The sequence below is a fragment of the Miniopterus schreibersii genome (assembly GCF_964146895.1).
Source record: "Miniopterus schreibersii genome assembly, chromosome: 20".
NCBI classification, from domain to species: Eukaryota; Metazoa; Chordata; class Mammalia; order Chiroptera; family Miniopteridae; genus Miniopterus; species Miniopterus schreibersii.
The window spans coordinates 25,868,257-25,890,657 of NC_138122.1; the positions used below are offsets into that span (position 1 = coordinate 25,868,257).

General features: G+C 45.1%; 1 protein-coding gene across 3 annotated transcripts in view; it reads left to right on the top strand.

The window, feature by feature from the left end:
- Positions 1–21,786, top strand: part of KNTC1 (kinetochore associated 1) — a 47,111-nt gene extending 25,325 nt beyond the window's left edge. For 2 of the 3 annotated variants that reach the window (XM_081122704.1, XM_081122703.1), the window contains 26 exons: positions 431–594; positions 1,565–1,669; positions 2,046–2,174; positions 2,606–2,722; positions 3,489–3,598; positions 4,166–4,373; positions 5,741–5,830; positions 6,924–7,095; positions 7,182–7,240; positions 7,361–7,577; positions 8,367–8,440; positions 8,825–9,035; positions 9,153–9,262; positions 10,347–10,393; positions 11,623–11,701; positions 12,786–12,904; positions 13,282–13,417; positions 14,022–14,117; positions 14,438–14,494; positions 15,100–15,154; positions 15,239–15,302; positions 15,811–15,940; positions 16,981–17,070; positions 17,482–17,627; positions 18,007–18,097; positions 18,679–21,786. In XM_081122704.1, coding sequence (XP_080978830.1) covers positions 431–594; positions 1,565–1,669; positions 2,046–2,174; positions 2,606–2,722; positions 3,489–3,598; positions 4,166–4,373; positions 5,741–5,830; positions 6,924–7,095; positions 7,182–7,240; positions 7,361–7,577; positions 8,367–8,440; positions 8,825–9,035; positions 9,153–9,262; positions 10,347–10,393; positions 11,623–11,701; positions 12,786–12,904; positions 13,282–13,417; positions 14,022–14,117; positions 14,438–14,494; positions 15,100–15,154; positions 15,239–15,302; positions 15,811–15,940; positions 16,981–17,070; positions 17,482–17,627; positions 18,007–18,097; positions 18,679–18,699 — 2,897 coding nt within the window. In that variant the 3' untranslated portion in view covers positions 18,700–21,786. The remainder of the gene's footprint in view (positions 1–430; positions 595–1,564; positions 1,670–2,045; positions 2,175–2,605; positions 2,723–3,488; positions 3,599–4,165; positions 4,374–5,740; positions 5,831–6,923; positions 7,096–7,181; positions 7,241–7,360; positions 7,578–8,366; positions 8,441–8,824; positions 9,036–9,152; positions 9,263–10,346; positions 10,394–11,622; positions 11,702–12,785; positions 12,905–13,281; positions 13,418–14,021; positions 14,118–14,437; positions 14,495–15,099; positions 15,155–15,238; positions 15,303–15,810; positions 15,941–16,980; positions 17,071–17,481; positions 17,628–18,006; positions 18,098–18,678) is intronic. The other variant, XM_081122705.1, reaches the window with a different exon arrangement.
- The last annotated feature ends 615 nt before the right edge of the window (positions 21,787–22,401 follow it).

Below are 22,401 nucleotides of genomic sequence, written 5' to 3' on the forward strand. Positions count from 1 at the left end.
TGCGCCAATGTAGAAATTCCTTGAAATCCTGCGTGTGGATCTGACTTAATGCTCTTGGTGTAGTTAGTTACTTATCACTGTTACATTGTTATTTTTCCAAGGCGTTAGGAAACTGTGTCATGAGGCTCATGGCTTTAACTTTGTTGAACCTGTTCATAGGTTTTGGTCTTCCAAGTAGAGAGGTGGTTTCCTCAGCTAATGACTTAAGCACCTCAAAGTAGGCAGGTTCCCATCAAAATACCTCATTGTTTGGCAGACTTAGAGATTTTCAGGCTTTAATCAGTCCTCACGGTAACTCTCATTTACTAACTTTGAGACCATTATCTGTGCTGAAGAAGCAATGCAGTACCTAAAAACAATTTTCAATAATATGATCTATCTTTGTTTTAAAGAAAAATCTAAATATTAACATGCTTTTGTCATTTCCCAGGAGACGGCCTCATCTTGCCCAGTATAAACTCCATCTCCGCCCTACTTCAGAGCCTTCAGGAATCCAGCCAGTGGGAGCTGGCCCTGAGATTTGTAGTGCATTCGTTTGGTACCTGTCTCCAGTATTCAGTGTCAAGCTTCATGAATGCCAGTTTGAGTGAAAAGGTACAGTTTCGAGAAGAAACACTTTCTGCCTTGGGTGAATCCAGGCACAGGAGCACTGCAAAAAGAAGGGCTTTGGAGTCCACATGTTCTTGTTTGGCTCAGAAGCAAGGAAATCCATAGTTCGTCAGATTTAAGAAACATTTGTTGAGCATCTGCCAAGATTCAGGTGGGGTTCATGTCCTTGCACAGATTTCATTGTCAGTCTTTACAACCCCGAGCCTCTCCATTTTGCAAGCCAGGAAACTCACGTTCAGGAAGGTAAAGTAAGTTGCCTGAGGTTTTAGGTCGCAATGGTAACTCTTATTTAGGTCAGAACTCTGTATCAGCTTTTTGTTTTATTGTGGCCCAAGTTATTGTCATCATTGCTTGACAGTGTCGGTGAGCAGATTCCAGAAGACAGACTGCCGGTTGGTAACTCGCCTTCGAAGCTGGTCTCCGGGAATCACATTCATTTAAATGACAATTTTTAAAAATTAACTTTTCCCAGCCAGCATGGCGCAGTGGTTGAGTGTCAACCTATGGTCCAGGAGATCGTGGTTCGATTCTGGGTCAGGGCACATGCCCGTGTTGCGGGCTCCATCCCCAGTAGGGGACGTGCAGGAGGCAGCCAATCAATGACTCTCATCATTGATGTTTCTCTCTCTTCCTCTCCCTTTTTCTGAAATCAATATAAAAAAAGTTAACTTCTTTGAAGTCTGGCTTTCAAAATCAGAATGCACATGTTTGAAGTGTATCAACCAATGTTTTCATCTTGTCACCAACACCACAATCAAGATATAGACTCAAAGGTATAAACAGATTTAAAAACAAAGATATTTGAAAAGGTTCCTTTTTGCCTAGTCAGTTCTTCCCCAGCCCCAGCTTTCTGTCATCATAGATTAAATGCTACTGCTTTTTGCATATAATGATGACAATTTTCAGAGTGGTGCATAGAAGCAGACCTAACAAGTCGCTTGTTGTTTTCTAACAGTTGTTTGGAGAGGCCACATTAGTTAAATCGAGGAAGGTGATCATGGCGTTGAAGGAGAAGGCGGTCCCGTTCATCAGGGGAAATGCTACAACACTGTTGCACAAAGTGAGTATCTGTTCTTGGTAAGCTGTTACTCTGTTTTTTTCTCTCCTGATTGTTTCTGATTTCTCAGTGAGGTTAAGGGCGAGGAGGGTGAGAGGGTTTGAAGAAAAGCAATGAGATGGTCATGCCAGGAGAGAAGGTGAGGTTTCTGTGCTGTATGGAACAAAACTGTCATAGTTGCTTTCCTTAAACTTACAATATTGATAAAGGACATTAGAACTAAGCAAACAAGTTGGAACTATGTTACAATAACTGACTTTGTACGAAACACTTGTTCTTTCATTGGTTCTGTAATTAAACTTAGTGACAAACCTTTAGAGCTTGTGTTCTGTTTTGACTGAAAAATTCACCTCTCTGGACCGATGCTTTCTTCCTGTAGGTATTTAACTGTCGCCTGGTGGATCTTGACTTGGCATTGGGCTATTGCACTCTCTTACCCCAAAAGGAAGTGTTTGAAAACCTCTGGAAGCTCATAGATAAAGCATGGCAGAATTACGACAAGATTCTGGTATGATCTGGGAGCGCACCGTCAGGACTCGAATAGTGAAGGTTTAGGGAAAGGAGGTTGGCTTTGCCATGAGATCTTAGGATTTAGCAGAAGGAATGTCTCACTGACCCACTTGGTTTCTGCCAGCTTTTGCATGACTAGTGACACGTGTGTTTTAAAATTTGCCAGTGGGGAGGTGGGGGGAGTTGCTTTGCAGGATGACTAAATTTTGGCCTTTCCTTACGAAGGAAAGCCAGGCTGAATTTACAGCATTGTGCCAAGAGCTGACCGACGTAAATATTGTATAAGCAGTGACTCTGTACAAAGCAATATGTAACAGTTCACGTTATTAGCACAAAGAAAGGTTATGATTTTCATTGCTGGTTTTCATTTAAAAGGTACTGGAACATATTCTACTTACAGTTGAATTTTACTTACGTTTTCACTTGCAGGCCATCTCTCTGGTGGGCTCTCAGCTGGCCAGTCTCTATCAGGAGACAGAAATGGAGCTCAAGTTCCGTGAGCTCAGTACTGATGCCCAGTGGGGCATTCGCCTCGGTAAACTCGGCGTGAGTATTCTCTGCGGCGCCAGGGAGTCCTGTCCATTCTGACACCCTCTCAGTGAGAAAACTTAAAACAAAGATCCCGTCCTTTACTTTTGGGGAGAGGATATATACACATATATACACATACATGTATACATTATATATATATAATGACTCGTAAATTTTAGGGATATTAAGTACACACTGGTGCTTTCAAAGACGAAAAAGTACCTTTGGCCTCATTTCCTTTTCTCTGTATTTTTAAGGAAATTAAAAGAGGCTTGACACTTTCATCTGCTCAGCGCTCTCATTTCTAGGAACATATCTAGCATTAACTGGTGTTTCTACTACTTCAGGCTTGGCCTTTAGCCCCATACTTACTGCTGCTGTTACTCGGTTAGAGGTGATATTAAAACGTATGCACAGGTGTACCGAGCTCTAAGAACTACGTTTTATTTAACTTGCGAAAAGTTGACCTACCAGGAATGTAACCACTACAGAAACAGTATGCGTCTTGGAGCCTAAGTCCTGTGCGGTCATGGGACTGGTTGTCGCTGACGACCAGACTCACTGATGAAGAGGGAGGGCTTTGGACCCACTGCCACACACATACCTGAAATCTCAGAGTGGTGGTCAAGTTGCATAGTGTGGCAAAATAAAGCAAGTTGGGGCAGCTATAGAAAAATGTGTTTCTATGAAAAAAGATAGTAAAAAGGCCCATCTCATGGTGCCCTTACTCTAATGCATTTCAGCCTAGTGGAGTTTTCTGTTTTGCTCTTTTTATTTCTAGATTTCTTTTCAGCCAGTTTTCAGGCAACACTTTCTCACCAAGAAAGACCTCCTCAAAACTCTCGTGGCGAATGCAGACATGGACACAAGCCTCATTCTGGAATATTGCAGGTAATTCTGTAAACTGTAATGGTAATTTTGCTGTTGGCCTAACAAGCTGTGGTCACCCTTACTGCAAGAACACAGTAACAAGGATGATTGCCATATGTGGTCCCCAGGCCTGTGATGTCTTCTTTTGCTCACCCACTAAACTGGATAAATCCAGGACCAGATTAAATTCTCCTAAGATACCACCTTTTTTTTTTTAATTGATTTCAGAGGGAGGGAGAGAAATAGAAACATCAATGATGTGAGTCATTGATCATCTGCCTCCTGCACGCCCCCTGTTGGCGATGGAGCCTGCCACCCTGGCACGTGCCCTGACTGGGAATCGAACTGCGATCTCCTGGTTTGTAGGTTGACGCTTAACCACTGAGCCTTTCGAGCTAATGTGTGATTTTTTTTTTTTTTTTTAAGGCAGTAGTTAACTCCAATGATAGGTAGCTTATCTGATTATAAGACTGGACACCAGGAGGGTAGATTTCAGCGATGGGAGCATGGACCTAAGTTTCCTGTGAGAAGTTTTCTGTGGAAACACGCATTGGGGGGGATTGGTGTGTAACCGAACACTTCTCTTAGCACCTTTCAGTTGAACTGTGATGCAGCCCTTCAGCTATTCATTGAAACACTCCTGCACAACACGAATGCCAGCCACAGCCAGGGGGACGCGAACTCGGACCCAGCAAAGCAGCAGCATTCGAGACTCCTGGCCAAAGCCCTGGAAATGGTTCCTCTCCTGACGAGCACCAAAGACTTGGTCATCAGTCTTAGCGGGATACTCCACAAGGTAGACAAACAGTGAAATGAACATATGAGGTCACTTTAAATGTCCCTCCTGCACTTAATTAGATATATAGAAGCAAATTTGAAATATAAGCCCTACATTTTCTATAAACTTTTAATTTTGAAGTAATTTTAGATTTTCATATTTTTAATGTAGCTTAATACAGCAGTTTTTCTCTTTTTAAAAAAAAAAGTCTTTTTTTCAGATTTAAAAATATAGCACATATTCTTTGAAAAACTAGACAAAGATATAAATCTAAAAAGTGAAAATTTTTAACCGTGTTCCCATAGACAAAACTGATAATAGTTTGGTGACTATTGTGCACTAAATATACGGTCCTGTTACTCTCTTTTTTCACTTACTATATCACTGTCATGTGTCAGTGAATATCCATCTATCTCGGTTTTGGCACATAATTATTACTCCACGGTATGTATGAACTCTCCTGTATATACAGGAGGCTTCTATAGATGAGCATTTAGTTTACAAACTTTTTTACTATAAAGTGTTACAATGAATATCTCCATGCCCTCTTGTTTGATTTTTTGTTTGTCTGTTGTGTTGGGGGTTTTTTTGATTAGGAGATCTGAGAGTTGGAACTTTCAGGTCAAGGGTAGTTTGCTGGGGAAGTTAAATGGAAGGGGAACTAAGATGATAGGATTATAGGAAACACTTCGGTTTTACATCTTCCCTGTAATTCGGCCAAAAATGGTATATAACTTGCTCAGATTTTCTAGGAGCCATAGAAGTAATTGTCCCACTTTGTTCAGTGCTATTCGTGTGACTTGGGGTGGCTGGCATTTAAAAAATGGGGGGGGAGACATGATGTGTGAGCAGAAACAAAGTACAAAGAGAATACTTCCTCCCTGTGCGTAAACAGATGCCCCCCCCTTAGCTCTTCGTCTTTGAATGTGGTTAGAGCCGGAGTGGGATCCTTTGAAAAATTTGCTTAGAGGGCCACACCCTTAGTTATGTCATTTCCAAGAAATGGTCAGTTCCTCCTGTTCCAATTTTCCCATCACAAATGGAAGAAGTAGAATTTTAATTTTAAAACCTTACAAAATTATGAAATTTTAATACTTTTATCTTTTGTAGGGTTTTAGTACTATAAGAACATCTTTATTAAAACAATATTGCCTTATCCAGCTTTTTAAAAAAGTGACTTTTGAGACATTTTAAAGCGTGTGTGTTTATCCTAATAGAACTAATTTTAGACATGAGAAAATGCTGTTGTTTTTTTAAAAAATAACATTGCAATGCTCTGAGATTTTGTATTCGTAACCTCCATACTGAGGAACATAACTGAATTAAACCGTCTACCAGCCTGGCACCATCTTATCAAATTCTCACATATTTTTGGTTTTATACAGTTGGACCCCTACGATTATGAAATGGTCGAAATTGTCCTGAAAGTTATTGAAAGAGCTGACGAGAAAATAACCAACATTAATATTAATCAGGTATAGCAAATATGTTGTTTAGTTACCTTTTTGTTTTTATTTGGATCTTTAAAAAATTAGTTATGCAGTGTCTTTCCCGACACCTTTGGGCTCCCCTGAAACTCCACATTACCCCTATTCTGGTTCCTTTTCTTTAAAAGGGATTCCGAAGTAAGAAGGGTTTCCTTGCTCTCCATATTTTATCATTTATCTTAATCCAGTTTTTGCTCTACTGAGGCAGTTTAAGTCTAAGACTGTGAAACCATTAACAGACTGACTCGGAGAAATTAAGGCAAAATTATTTGTCACCCGGGGGATGAAAATGTTTGTGGTGCCCACATCCCACTCGTCTTTTTCTGTTAGTAGGTAGGTCTGGGCCTCACTCAATCCTATTTCAGTACTTTCAGTAACTTCTTAGTTTTTTCTGAATTTTGGTCATAGTAACTTTTATGTTTTCTTTTTTAATTGGATTTTAAAAGTTAAAATGGGTTGATTCCAAAGGTTATTTGTACAAGCCAGGAAAAATATAAGATACAAAAACTGAAGTAAAGTAAAGGACACAGAAGATAAGTTTTAGATCTACTGCCTCTGTATTTAAAAACGAGATCAAATATTTTGGAGACAGCTCTCAAACTAGGTGAAGGGGGCATAGGGAACTGCCAGACCCTTGCTTCCACATCCCACCACCCACAGGGCTCTGCTGGATAATTTCTTTAGTGACCACATCAGTTACAGTTTAGAAGAGTAACGTTAAAAGGTAAAACTGCAGGCCGGGCCGGTGTAGCTCAGCAGTCGAGCATCAACCTAGGATCCAGGAGATCGGGGTTTGATTCCCAGTCAGGGCACATGCCTGGGTTGTGGGCTCGACCCCCAGTAGGGGGCGTGCAGGAGGCAGCCAATCAGTGACTCTCATCGATGTTTCTCTCTCTCTCCCGTCTTCTCTCTAAAATCAATAAAGATATATTTTTTTAAAAAGGTAAAACTAGAAAGTTTTGGTCATCTTGATGGAAACAGCACTGTCTCAGAAATGGAAACCTAGGATAGCGTAGAGTTAGGTGATTCAGAAACGCGCAGGATCGATGTAGCCTCAGGAAAACGTTTTCTTCTAACGCAGGCGCTGAGTCTGCTGAAGCACCTGAAGTCCTACAGGAGGCTCTCCCCGCCGGTGGACCTGGAGTACCAGTACATGCTGGAGCACGTGATCACGCTGCCGTCCGCCGCCCAGACCAGGCTGCCTTTCCACCTGATATTTTTTGGCACAGCCCAGAACTTCTGGAAAATTCTATGTAAGTTCTTGAACGTCTCATGAATGTTACTGAGTCTCCAAAATCCTCTCCTTAAGCAAATCATATCGACCTCGTTTGCTCTCCAGCCACGGAACTCAGCGAGGAGTCCTTCCCAACACTGCTCTTGATTTCCAAGCTGATGAAGGTAATAGGTGGGAGCTTTGCAAGATGTTTCCTCATCCTTGAATTAACTCGCGTACCTTGCAGAGCGCTGCGTGCTGCTTTCACCTATCAGTCAGCCTTGGCTTTGCTTTTCTCTTTGAAGTTCTCTCTGGACACTCTGTATGTGTCTACCGCCAAGCACGTCTTTGAAAAAAAACTGAAGCCCAAACTGGTGAAGCTACCACAAGCCAAGTCCTCCACCCTGATTAACAAGGAAATAACGAGGATCACCCAGACCATCGAGTCCTACCTGTTGTCCATAGTCAACCCCGAATGGGCTGTGGCGATTGCCATCAGCCTTGCCCAGGATATCCCCGAAGGTACGGACTTTTCCCCTGACTGCCCTGAAAATGGTCAGCTGGGTTGCTTTGTGAACTTGTAGTAAAAAAAAAAGAGAGAGAGCACTTTCATGGCTTTAAGGAGAAGCATTAGGACAGTTCAGAAAGGCATGTGCCCTCTGCCTTCACTGGTTTTACTGCTGAGGGCTAAAATGGCCCCAGGCAAGTAAGCAAAACTCCTTTCTGCTTGCTCAGCGGGTGGGAATGTAGGCCCCACCCTGACGGAGGGAATAGAAATTGATGCTTTCGTCCCAGTAGCCAATCACACGTCCAATAATGAACCCTCAGGTGTTCCCACACAGACGAGTCCACAAACACGCGCACTCGTTGCCATGGTTTTCATTGTAATGAAAGTTGAAGTTTTTTGTGTGTTTTTTTAATGTTCATTGGCCAGGAACTGGTTTTAAAAATAGAGCATATTCATAGAACGGAATACTATGTAGCTGATTTTTGGAAAGATGTCCAAGATGTATATTAAGTGAGAACAGCAAATCATACTACGTGTAGAATCTCACCCCATTAAGGCTAAAATGTGCACACAGAGGAAATTTCTGGAGGAACATGAGACTCTAGGGAGTAGGAATGGAGGCTGAAGGAGGGGCCTCTGGGTTTGCTTCCTAATTTGTGTTTTTTTGTCCTGTTTAAATTGTTCTTTACTACGGGTACACATTTTTATAATTTAAAAAAATATATCAACTTGCTAATTCGACTAGAATACATGGTCTTGAAAGGATTAAGATTTGCTTATCAGTCCCTACTTGGTATTTTTAGGTTCCTTCAAGATGTCCAGTTTGAAATTCTGCCTGTATTTAGCCGAGAGATGGCTACAGAATATCCCACCTAAGGTGTGTCTGGACTGGATGCCTGAAATGGAGAAACAAAACTCTGCCTTCGTGTGGGATCCATAGTGATGTCACTAAGGCAGGGCCCTCCGTTGATTGATAAAGATGGATTCTAGCCCTAGCGTCGGCCCATGCACCAAAGGGTCTCGGCTTTGATTCCGGTCAAGGGCACGAACCTGGGTTGCAGGTTTGATCCCCGGTCCCTTTTGGGGTTCGTGTGGGAGGCAACCCATCGGGGTGTCTCTCTGAAAATCAACGGAAAAAATATCCTCGGGTGAGGGTTTAAAAAAAAAAAAATTAAACTCAGTGTGAAAAACGAAGGGCGGGTTCTGTGCCTCCCTCGAGCCTTGGAGAGTGAGCGTGCCCTGTGCGCGGGACTTTTTATAGGATGAAACGCGTGAGAAAGCCGAGGCTTTGCTGAAGAAGCTGCACGTGCAGTACCGGCGCTCGGGCACGGAGGCCGTGCTCATAGCCCACAAGCTGAACACGGCAGAGTACCTCAGAGTGATCGGGAAGCCCGCACACCTCATTGCCAGCCTGTACGAGCACCCCAGCATCGACCGCAGGATTCAGAGCGCGTCCGGCAGAGACGGTCCCGGTGAGGGCAGACCCTGCTCATCCCTGTCCCGGGAGAGCCGCCGCTTTGATTCCCAGTCGTCTGCATTGAGCGCGTGGACTTTTCTCTCTTTAACTCTTTACCTCTTGAATATCTTAGATATTCACGCAGCTGCTAAAGAAATAGCCGAAGTCAATGAAATTAATTTGGAAAAGCTTTGGGACATGCTGCTGGAAAAATGGCTGTGCCCGTCTGCAAAGCCCGGAGAGGTGAGCGTGTTCTCCAGAGTACCTCTTACCTGTTAGGAGCACGGAACCGTAAAGAAGGAACCTCTGTTCCGTTTCATACCTTCTACTATCGGCTGAGTTTTAGCAAAGTTTTTTCTTTTTGGCTTAAATAGTGTTTTGCAGCTGTTTTACCTTTTCATTGGTGATTCCAGGCAAATACCTGTGTAAAAGCAGTAGCCTGTTCTTACACTCAGATTCATGGGAATGACTTTTTATTTTGAAGTAATTTTAAACATACAGAAAAGTCGGGATGGTATAAAAGAATTCCTGCCCAGCCGGCGTGGCTCAGTGGTTGAGCGTCGACCTATGAACCAGGAGGTTGCAGTTCGATTCCCAGTCAGGACACAAGCCCAGGTTGCTGCTCGATCCCCAGCAGGGGGCGTGCAGGAGGCAGCCGATCAGTGGCTCTCATCATTGATGTTTCTCTCTCTCCCTCTCCCTTCCTCTCTCTCAAATCAATAAAAACATATTTAGGAACAATAATAGTAATTCCTGTCTACCCTTCACCCGACTCCATCAGTGGTTAAGGTTTGGCCATATTTGCTTTAATACTCTCCCTGTGATACGTATAGTCATGAGATCTGTCTGAACCACTTGAGGGTAAATCGCGCATGTCATGCCCCTCTTACCCTTCAATAGTTGTAAGTACGTTTCCTAAGAACAAGGCTCAGTAATTTTTTTTTTTTTTAATATATTTTTATTGATTTCAGACAGAGGAAAGGAGAGGGAGAGAGAGAGACAGAAACATCAATGATGAGAGAGTCATTGATCGAGCCCACAACCCGGGCATGTGCCCTGACCAGGAATCGAGCCCCGATCGCCTGGATCCTAGGTCGACGCTCAACCGCTGAGCCACGCCCGGCCAGGCTCAGTAATTATTTCTCAACTGAATGAGCCTGTTTCCTAAGCAGAAATCTTAAAGTAATGAGTCGTACTGTAATTTCTTGTGTGTGAGCACAGTCTTTTATATTGAGTTTTCCATCTAATAAGTTTTCATAACTTTGTCTAGATCAACAAACATGACTTGAGTTTTTACTTTTTTTTTTCTCTCCTCACTTTTTCAAAGAACCCATCAGAAATATTCGAACTTCAAGAAGATGAAGCACTACGAAGGTAACTCTCTCTCTCCTTACACTTGTCTGTACCCTGCTGCCCGATAGGAATCTTACTGGTAAACGTGTCGGAGGTCGGTTTTGAAAATATATTCTTGATCTAACGTGGACCAGAGTCTCTGAGAAGAATCAATTCTTTGATGTGTTGCTGTGAGCAGACATAAGTATCCCCAGGAATAAATAAGCAGCAGCCAAGATTCAGGATTTCTGAGCCCTCAGTGAGTTCCTACCAGAGTGTTGAGGGCACTGAGAATGTCTTTAGCAGAGAGCTCACCTCAAGCAAAGGAGACCTTTCCTCAGCTGAGAGCTTGGCCCCAGACCCCTTTCCGCCCTCTCCCCCTGGTGACCAGGATTTCTTCTCCCTGCCAACCTGAGACCAAAGAAGGCACATCGGGCTCGTCCAGTGTGCTGAATCTGATTGGTCACAACGTCCTGAGAAGACTATCTGGGCCCAAATCAGAGAGAATGTGGTAATCCATTAGTGGTGCGTGGCCTGGGCGTGGGAGAGGGAGTGGTGGCTCGCAGGCCAGCTTCGTGCCATTCCTGGTCTCGGCCAGAAGTAGGTCAGGTCACTCGTGAAGCCCTGCCTCAGTCCCGGAGATCTGAGAGACGAAGTGGAAAGACAAACCGAAGGGGAGAATTTCTCCTGATTTGGACAGAGCTGGCCTACCACCGCCTCCATGGCCTCCTTCCCTCTGGACTTCACCTGGTCCTTGCATAGTGTTGTGGGCAGGGGCACCTTTGGCTAAGCACAAGGTAATGAGTCAGCCACAGGGAAGTCTTAGAGGGAAACAATTCAAACAGAGAGTGTCCCAAGAAACAAACTCCAAAAGGGATTTTTCCTTCATGCCAGTTTCATAACTTCCAGTCTTTTCCCATAGAAAGCTCCACCACCCCCTGGTCCCTCTTGCCCTTCCTTCTCTGGAGGGGGCCATTCAACCCCAAGTCCACAGGTTGAAATGTCCTGTGAAATGAAAACAGAATTGTCCATGCATAGTGTTCAATGCACTTTGCAGCTATTATTCATACTAATTTCTTAAATGGAGAGAATTTAAATGGTCAGAGATCGACTAGCCATTTCATAGATGAGAAGACTGTGTTTATTGAATTTATTATGGTCTTTAGATAAAAGGGAAAGCAAAAATGTCCTTGACCCATAGCCCTTGAGGTCTAATGACTTTCTCTGTGGACAGTGGTAATCTATCACTAAACTTAAAATTTTTTTTCCAGGGTCCTGTATCTCCTCCTGTCTCGTCCGATTGACTATAGTTCAAGAATGCTGTTTATCTTCGCAACATCAGCTACAACTGTAAGTCCTCGGAACTTAGTCAGGATTCATGTCTGCATCTCAGCTTACTGTTTTTTCCTGCATATTTCCATGCTCGATATCACTAACATGATTAAGATACTGCTCACTTGTGTACTTACCCGAAGCATGTCTCACTTTGGCTCCGGTCACATCCCATTTAGCCAGCTGAATGGTGTGCCCGTTCCCATGGGTTATCTAACTCACAGTTACCAACTCCCCAGTTGGTCAGCATTCCTCAGAGCAAGGGGCCAACCAGAGAAGCCTCCACCCTGGCCTCAGGGCCCTGTGTAACCTGTCTTTCCCCTCCATTCATGCCACTAAGATTCACCTGGACCAAACCATCCCTTGTCCCTTCCCTAAAGGCAGCCCAGCCTCTTTGCTTTCTGGCTTGTGCATCTAGAAATATTCCAAGGCAGCTGGAGCCCAGGGAGAGGAAGGTGTAGGTAGAAGGGAAGGGAGGAGGTCTGCGGTGCTGAGGGCATGTCCTTGACAGCAAGGGGAAAATATCCCCTTTTCCCCAAGCACATCAGTCATCTTTCCAGGTAAGAATGGTGTTCCAGGAAAAGTGGCTCCTTCAGCTCACAGTACAAGCGCTTTCCCCTGAAAAAACCATCATACGGAAAAGCATGCTCTACACACGCCTCCCATTGATGAGTACATTTTCACTAACTAACATTAATATGTATTCAAATGTGAACCCTTATTAATATATTCAAGAGTCGAGGTTTATAAAATTAATTTCTACTGCTTCACCAAGAACCTTCTTAAGCAGGGGCCATCGCTTGCTTTCGATACTGCGAAGGCTGGGCTGTGGAGAATCCAGCGGCTGCTGCCACGGTGGCGGGTTCCTGCCTTGAGCTGAACCAGCCGTGTTACTAGGAAAACAGTTTTGACCTTTCCCCCCTGAATGAGTTTGAGGAACACTCCTCAGGGTTCCATGGACCACACTTTGCAAACCACTGACTCGCCCAGAGCAGAGATTGGTTTTAATTTTTTTTTAAATGATGTTGCTTATGTTGCCCAAGCTTTAACCCAGGCACAGCACGCAGGCACACAACCCTCCAAACCTTCTTTGGTTTTACAGACGTTGGATATGCGTCAGTTGACCTTTGCCCACAGAACACGGGCCCTTCAGTGTCTCCTCTACCTGGCTGACAAGGAAACCATAGAGTCTCTCTTCAAAAAATCCATCGAAGACGTCAAGTGAGTAGAATTTTTAAAACTGTACTGAGAAACAGGTGACAGGTCTTTGTTTGGAAGGATAACCTGCATAGCCCTTGGTTCCTAAGGGTGCGTTAGGGTGGCCGCGGAGATGGAGCCTCTAGTCCTGGACATTTGGCAGCAGGGAAATAGGCCTTGGAGAACATCTTGTTTCCCTCGTTCCTGGGAGATGTTGGACACTGACGTCTTGCTCAGATTGATTTCTTTCTAATATTATACTCGGTGAATATATTTAGAAGCCTTAAACAGGCATTTAAAAACAAACAGGCCTATGTTTACCCGTAGGGTGGCTTTTATTTCATTTTTTTAAGTGTAAACGCGGCCCATGAGACCTTTTCCGTAAATGCCTCTGTTTCCAGGTCTTATCTGAAATGTATAACTTTCCTGGCATCTTTTGAGACTTTGAATATCCCCATCACATATGAATTGTTCTGCAACAGCCCTAAGGAAGGAATGATTAAGGGTCTTTGGAAAAACCACAGCCACGAGTCCATGGTATGTACCCGAGTCATCCAAGGGTGGGGCTGCTACCTCCGTTTGCTCAGCTGCTGCTGCTCCTCGGGTGCCCGAAGGAGAAAACCGGGGGACTTTATTCCCGAGTAGGTCTGTGGCTGTGAGGCCCTCTTCTGTCCTTTTTTTTTCTTTAATATGTTTTTATTGATTGGAGAGGGAGAGAGAGAGAAACATCGATCATGAGAGACATTGATCAGCTGCCTTCTGCACGCCCCCTGCTGGGGAACAAGCCCAAACCCAGGCCTGTGCCCTGACCAGGAGTCAAACCTCGATCTCCTGGTTCATGCCTGTCCCAGTGGATGACAAGGCAATTTGGGAGTCCCCTTCCCTCTCTTCCTGAAGGCCTAAGGCCGTCCCTGTCTAGGAGAGAGGGCAGGTCTCTAATCCTCCCCAAGGCCCGCCTGTCCTCGCCTGGACAGGAGGAGAGAGGTTCCTAGGTTGGGAGGGGTGTAGTTCCACTTCCTCCTGGCTGTTGGGGATTTAGTCTCTAGGCCTTTGGAGCCCAGGGCGGGATGCATGCCTTTCCCAGAGGTGGTCTAATTGTCTGGTGCCTTAAAGCAGTACAATTTTTCCCCCCCTGCTTTAGGCAGTAAGATTGGTGACCGAGCTCTGTTTAGAATACAAAATCTATGATCTGCAGCTGTGGAACGGACTCCTGCAAAAGCTGCTTGGCTTCAACATGGTAAGACTCGGTGCCCTGGGCTACGGTATGTGTAGGTTAAAGCGCTCGTTTTTGCTGGGTTCAGGCCAGACTTGAAGGAGTTAGTGTGAGGCCAGAGAAAATGCAGACTCGAAAAATGACACAGATCTCACAGGAAACGAGTGGAGGGCTGGGTTCCCCGGCCTCTTGATATTTGGGAGTTTGTGAGTGAACTGCTTCGGCAGGTCTCAGGGGAGATAAATTCAACTGATATTCCTTTCAAAAGAACCCGATACTTCATGTGGAAATTTTCTATTTTGATGATCTTTGGAATGTTTTTTTCTTTATTTTTTTTCCCACAGATCCTTTACCTAAGGAAAGTTTTAACAGCCATTTCTAGTATCCATTCTTTATGGCAGGTATGGAGTTTTGTTTTTTTAAGTAAGTTTTATAGAATTTAGTGTTTATACTCTCTGGCCTTGTGGCGGCTGGGCACATTGGGTTAGTGATCGTCTCCTTAGTAAAGAACAGGACTGCCGTGGCCGGTGTGGCTCAGTTGGTCGAGTGTCGTCCATGCACTGGGAGGTCACCAGTTCCATTCCTGGCCCGGCAGAGATTTCTTTTTTTTTTTTTTTTTTAATTAAAATATAATTCACACATGTAAAATTCACCCTTTTAAAATGTACAATTAAGTGGGGGTTTTTAAAATTTATTTGAGAGAGAGAGAAACATCGATTTGTTGTTCCACTTTCTTATGCATCATTGGTTGATTCTTGTATGTGCCCTGACTGGGGATCGAACCTGCAACTTTGGTGTATCCAGACGATGCTCTAACCAACTGAGCAACCCGGTTAGGGGCTGCTGAAAATTATCCTAGAATCTAATCACCTCAAACACAGAGATGTCAACTTAGGACTTTGGTTTTAGCACCTAGCACATAAGCTTTTGTATATATCTTATGGCTGTAAAATAAAGAGCTGCTGATAGCCCAGGCGTGAGCTCTGTCATATGCTCATCCCCACAGGTTCCCTACTTCAGCAAGGCCTGGCAGCGGGTGGTGCAGATACCCCTCCTTTCAGGTAGGTCCTCTCCTCTGGGACATTGAGAACAGCACCTTACAGCTGTGTGTGTATAATACACACTTTCGTTGTTTTTTATTTCAGCCTCTTGCCCTTTAAGCCCCAGCCAGTTATCAGATTGTTGTGAAAGTCTCATTGCTGTTCTCGAGTAAGTAAAATATTTGTTTTCCTACCCCTCAAAAAAAATCCAAGTTACTGCCTCTCAAATTCCTTTTTAATAAACATCTCTTGTGAGTAATTCCTTTTTCTTGGGAAGGAAAGCATACCACTTGTTTTTGAAATGAAATATCTTATTTTCCTAATGTCTACTCTCCACGTGAGGTACAGCTCGTAAATGGATATTCAGATGACCCCCACTTTGAATGTCGGTATAGAGTGCCCTCTGTGACTACCCTGAGGGACACCGTGTCCTCTCACAGATTGTGAGTGTTCTGAGGATTTGTCTTAGGCGTGTGGAGGCTTTCAGGCGTACTCATAGCAGCAGCCAGCGGCTGCGTTCCTGTAGGTAGATCCTCTTATTCCGGGAAGAGTGCCGTAGAAGAGTTACTCATAATGTTTAAAATTGTTGAAAGCATAGGCAACTAACAACTGTGGGAAACTGGAATCGAGGGACTCTGACAGTATCATCTAGTGACTGACCGTGTGCTCTCTCGAAGATGTCCGGTTTCGGGCGATCTCGACATGATTGGAGTCGCCAGGCAGTATGTCCAGTTAGAGCTCCCGGCGTTTGCATTAGCCTGTCTCATGCTCATGCCCCACTCGGAAAAAAGACACCAGCAGATTAAGGTATCTTGGAAACCATCCCTCCGGGGCTGCCAGAAAAATGGAAGGTCTCATATTGCATGTCTCCTGAGAAAGGCTGCATTTTCTTTTGACCAAACCTGCAAAGCAGGGCTACATCAGTATGAGCAGTACAGGGGGTTGTGGGAGGTTTCGTGGGAGGGTGAGATGGAAGAGGGACTGAGGCTAGGCTGAGGGATGCCTTGAGAGCGCATCTTCGTCAGTGAGGAACAATGAATTTTCCCAGAAGAGTAAAGAGAAATGATCAGAGAATATTTCAGAAGGAATAATCCACGTCAGCTTGAACAGAGGAGAGAGGTGTTGAGAAAGGAAACTGGGGAGGTTGTTATCTCTCTTAATCCACGCACAGCAGCCTTGTGGAGAGGCCGGGATAGCTTGAGGGGATCCCTCCCCAGTGTAGGGTGGTAGCAGTGAATGAAGATGAACTAGAGGGAGAGGCCTGGAGGAAGGCAGCTCGACTTAGGGATCGGAGGGGAGAGATGGGAGAGAGGAGAGAGTCGGGTCTTGGGTGTGGGAGCCACAGCATTCTGAGGACAGGGCTTTAAAAACTAACTCCCTCCCTCTATAATACAGAACTAGTAGAACGAAGCATTTGGAGATGTTTCGGTTATTTCCCCAAAGGTAGTGAAGCCAGTAGACAGAGATCCGTGAGAACGAACACACAGGTTTTTATTTCTCATTGGTTCTGTTTGTTTCATGTCTCAAAGCTGTGCTCATCGCTAAGGCTGCTCTGTTCTATTTATAAGCTCATCCGTTGCCGCTTTTCAAAGTTTTAGTGTCTAAATAGACTCCTTTTGGCACTTAGAACCACAAAATGCTCACTAAACAGCTCTTGCTGTTGGCATGGGTATTTTTTTGTAAACTGCCTTTTTTCCTTATGTCAATAAATTTTTGTTGACCAAGGCCTTTTTTCCTGTAATAGAAATCCTTTAAGACATTTCAGATTCAAAAATGAAAACCTTACAGATTTGACAGGAATTCGTAGTAATTATCCTTTTCCGTTAATTATGTTTTTGTTTCTCTAGAACTTTCTGAACTCGTGTGATCCTCAGATCATCTTGCAGCAGTTAGAAGAACATATGAATACTGGCCAGTTGGCGGGGTTTTCACATCAAGTAAGAGAAAATCCCATCTCCTTTTGCTGTGAAAAGTTAGGTATTAGAAGGTAATCATTTCCCCCAAACCAAGATGAAGCGGAAAATTACTACCTCAGTCTCTTTGTTAATATGTACAGTTATTTTGCTTTTATTAAAACCTATAATTTTTTTTAAAAAAAGCCGGGACTCTGGCTGTCTTATTATTGCTATGCTCATAAAAAAAAATCCTAAAGTGCTTAACAACAATTACCTTTTACTCATTTACTCTACACAGTGTTGCAATGGGCCTCTTCCTCCCCACCCCCCGAAAGGAGGCTTAGCTTAGCTACAACGAGATGGCCTAACTCCTGACTGTCACAAATATTCCAGTATTGAATAGAACTTGGCATCAAACACATTTTTAATATCACACCACCTGTCATTCTGCAGATTCGAAACCTGGTTCTGAATAATATCATAAATAAGAAGGACTTTGGGGTTTTGGTGAAGACAAAATACTTTCAAGTGTTGAAGCTGCACATGATGAACACTAGCAACGTCACTGACCTGGTGACCTATTTGGCAAAAGAATTAAGGTATGTGAATTTAAAAAAGCACTATACAATTTCCTTAAGATGTATCTTTATTTTGGAGGAAGATATCAGTTACAGAGCTATTTGGTTGCAATGAAAGGCTCCGAATGTTACACTGTAACACTGCTGCAGGCACCCAGAGGTCAGCAGTCTGCTTGTTTGTCACTGTGATCCAGCCATAATCTCATGTTGTCATCTGGGCACAAGTGTTATCTTTCTGGGGTATAATCTATGTAGAACCGGCTGCACATATATCAGGGGTGCAGCCTGATGAATTTTGAAAGTGTCTAACCCTGTAACGCTGGCACCGCAATCCAGCTAGTGAGCGTAGTCGTCGCCCTGAGAGTGTCCTCACGCCATTCTTTTTCCTTCAATACCACAGTTTAGATGAAGCCTCCGTCTTTGTCACTGAGTACTCTAAGCACCGTGGGATGCCTGTGCCGGCAGATGCGGCTCCCTGTGAGATCCTGAAGGTAACGCCGCCTGCAGTTACCTGGACGCTCCCCTGACGCCATCTCTTATTTCCAGGGTCCTGACATTGAGCCAGACTTGTTCTAGAGAGCAGCGCATTTTCACGTGGGATTGCGTATATTTCTCTGTTTTTTTGTGTGTGTGTGAGTCCCCAGCCAGAAAGGAAGAGGCCATGGTCCTCCTCTCAGCTCTGTGTCAAGCAGTTTTTGTTTTTTATTTTTTAATATGTTTTTATTGACTTCAGAGAGAGGAAGGGAGAGGGAGAGAGAGAGAGAGAGAGAGAAACATCAATGATGAGAGTCATTCATCAGCTGCCTCCTGCATGCCCCCTGCTGGGGATCAAGCCCGCAACCCGGGCATGTGCCCTGACCGGGAATCAAACTGATCTCCTGGATCCTAGGTCAATGTTCAGCTGCTCAGCCACGCTGGCCGGGCTACTTCTCCTTTCTTAGCTCCCTAAAACATAGATGTCCACTATGGAAAAAAGAGGAATTTGCAATTGTAAAAAAAAAAAAAAAAAATTTTTCAGGTAAAAACACTAAATGACACTCATGAAGATACTTCTGTGTTTCTTCCCATTTAGGTGTTTCTAAATGGATCCTAGTAAATCATCAGACGTTTTTCTGGGAGCACAAGAGGACATTTGGAGCCCGCTATTAACCGACCCTATTTATTATGGTTTTTAAATCGTGCAGTCTCTGTGTTATAGCTGTTGTCAAATGTCCTTTGACAAGTGATAACTAAGACACTTGGTAGCCCGATTGTCCCATAAAAAACTCATATCCTATGTTAATAAATCTTTTATTTGCTAGTTGTGTAACTTTAACTTATAGAGACTGTCATTTTTTTTTTTGTACCATATATAAAGGAAACAAAATACAAAAATATTTTGCTTCTTCCCCCCCCAGAAGAAAAGCAACTACTTATAGCCAATGTCTTCCACCTATAAAAATAAGAATGTCCTTCTTTTTGATGGTATTGTAGTAAACATGTATATTGTCTTTGCTGCAGCGTGTGTCCGTCAGTGGCCAGACAGAAAAATAGAAAACTCTCTAGGTAATTCACGTGGAGATGGATTGAGTGCCGGGAATTGGTTTTAAAGGTATTAAAAGAACTGAGAGGCAAAAAGGAGATGGGGTGGCTTGGGAGGAAAAAGGGGGAAAGGCTGTTGGTCTAAGGTCAGGGAGCTGCTCCTTCCTGCCTCTGGGTTGGAGCCTCCAGCCGGATTCACAGCAGAGCTGGTGGAGCCCCCGCTGCTCCCCCCAGAGGCCCAGTCTCCTCCGCTCTGGTCTGCTGCCCCCCTCCACCGCCGCCCGCAGCGCCCTCGGGCATCCTTCCCTGCGGCTCCCTCTGCCACGCCGCCACCGAAAGAGAAAAGAAGTGCCTCCGTGCTTTCTCCAACCTCTCCTTCTCATGCCAGTGCCAGGAAAGGGCAGGGCCGAGCAGAAGCCTCTGGCCAGGAGTCGGGCGTGCGGTGTGCGGGCTGGAAGGCCGGGAGTGGGAGGCCGGCCAGGAGGGCAGTGAGGCGCCGAAAGCGGGCAGAGGCCTCCACGCGCACGCCAACACCGTAGCTCTTACTCCACCCTCGTCATCGTTTGCTGTGCTTGTGAATAACTTGGCGTTGCTACGATTCGTTTGCTTGTTTTGTCAGTTGAGAAAACATCGTTTCTATACCAGATTGTGACTGAAAACACGGGTTTTGGAATAAAAGAAGTCTGGGTTTGAATTCTGGCTGCACCCCGGACTAGCCGAGCGCGTCGCGTGCTCCGGGGCTGGTTGCAGAACTTCCCGAAGCCTGAGTGGTCCTTCCCCTGCTCTCTTTGGGACACTTACATAGGATGCAGCAGCATTTTGCACAAAGCTTTTCCCACATTTGCAATTATTTCCTTAAGATGTACTCCGAGGAACGGACTGACCAGATTAGAAGGAAGGAAGGCCGTGTTGAAGGCTCGGTGCAAGTGTCACGCGCGTGCATCGCAGGCCTCGGCAAACGCCCATCCCTGCCCCGGGCGAACGAGCGCCTGCTCGCCTGCATCCATCTCCCACGCCGAGCGACCTTTTAAAAGCTTCCTGCTTATCCCGTAGGTGACAGTGGTATCTTACTACTTAGGTTTGCATTTCTTTGATACTTATGTGACCCAACCGTAAGGCCGGCATTGCAAGCACAGCCCTTACTTGTATCCTTGGGCACAAACGTGCAAGGAGACGGAAGGGTCAAGGGGTGGCACTAGAATGTCACAAATAAGAAAGAGCCGGCTGCCGGACTGACTCAAGCGCAGCTAAAACAGCCCTTTCCCAGCCCCAACACCACGTCCCTGATCCGAATACAATTCTCAGAAGCAAAGGGTTGGCCTCCAGTGTGCCAGAGAAGTCAAGTTTTGAAACATAAAATGTATTTGAATTTCTTTTAGGATAAGGTCATCTGACATTCAAGTATGCAGTTAGCCGGGTCTGTTATATTTATCGTACTATTTTTATTAGCCTTGATTGTTTTATTTTTTAATTACTCCACTCTTGTCTCCGTACTGTTGCCTAAGTATGTTTTTTTAAAAATGAAAGCCTGATGTCCTCAGTGCCTGGCCTCACACTTTTCATTGGCTCCCCGTTTCATGTAGTGTAAAACCCAGGTTGCCGACTGACGCACTCTGGGAAGATGGGTTATAAAAGGCTCTCCCCTGAGCGGACCTGCACAAAGGCCTTCCCTGTGCAGGGTCCCGTTTTCAAAAAGCACTGTGTGTGAAGGCTGGACCCGTCACAGCTCCGTGCTCCCCGCCCCCCCTTACTGTGGCTTGGACCGTCCTGCGAGATCCAGCCCCCCGTCTCTGTAGCTCGGCGCCTGTCCTCTGACCAGCCTTCCCCAACCAGCCCAGCCTCGGCGGCCTCTCCTGCGCCCCCAGTGACCTGCTGTGACATGGACATTGACCTTCACAATCCATCCAAACTATCTGTTGGCTTATCGGTCAACTCACTGTTCATTTTGTCCCCAACGCCCAGAAGTGCCTCGTGTAGTAGACCCTGGACAAATATGTACGAGGTAGGTGGGTTGACTGCCCCTGATCAGGGTAGTTCTTTTCCCTTGAATGTTTCATGATCACACGAACCAACGGCAGCCCCTCCTTGCACACAGAGAAAAGGGGGAGTTAGCAGCGACTAAGTGAAGGCACTATCGCTAATTTTCATGGCTCACGGCTATTCTTGCATCATCTCTTGTTCTGAATGAGGTGCTAGGTTTCCATTCCGTCGACTTGGAGGCGGGGATTTTATTAGTAGGAGATTCAGTCTTTTCCATACTGCTGCTCTGGGGCTGGAAGCTGTGTTTGTTGTAAACACATCGGATCCTCCCTCGGGTAGTTTTTGACACGTTTTTGAGTGAGAGAACAATACTGATTAATTCTGGCGATCACGTCTGTCCGGCTGGGAGTCGCCGACTAAGCCCACGGAGGAGCTTGGGTGACCAGCAGGGTTTTTCCTGGTGAATGCTGGTGTCGTAGGTGTGGTGGGCCGGTGGTTACAGCTCCTTACATATTTATGCTATTGTATCATAATACTTATCAAGACAGAACGTTCTAGGGTCCCAGACGACTTCCCTCGCGCCCCTTCCCAGAGTGCACTCTCCCCAAAGGTAACCGCTGTGGTGACCTTTATCACAGGTTACTACGTGTTTCCATGGTTTTTAACTTCCTATAAATGGACCGATCTAGAGTCTGACTTCATTTTTTGACATTAAAAGATTCACCTATGTTATTTTGTGTGGCAGTAGTTCGTTTTGTTTTTTTTTTAAATATGTCTTTATTGATTTCAGAGAGAGGGAGCAAGAGAGAAACATAGGTCGGCCGCCTCGTGCACGCCCCCTGCTGGGGATCAGCCTGAAGCCCAGGCGCGTGCCCTGACGGGGAATCGAGCCGGCGACCTCCTGGTGCACCAGGCGATGCTCCAACTGAGCCGCACCGGCCCGGGCTCCGGCGTTCCCTACCATGTTTATTCAGTATCACTTAAGGGAATGTCTCACTTACAGGAATATGCTTACCCGTGTGAGGCAGCAGGACATTCCTCGTATTCAGAGAGGTCACGCGAGGAACCAGGAGGACTTGAGTTATCTCAGAACCAAAGCGGTCAGCTCCTTTTTCCCCAGTGTTCTTTATATAGACTTGGTTCCTTTTTAAGCCTTGAAAGGACACAGCCCCGCACTATATTTCATACCTCAAAAGGAGAAGTGGTTATTTACAAAATTTCTTCCCCTTCCCCTCACCCCGTGACGTCACGTGCCCTGTCGTCGTTCATGTTTTGGGTCGTATGGAGCCAGGAC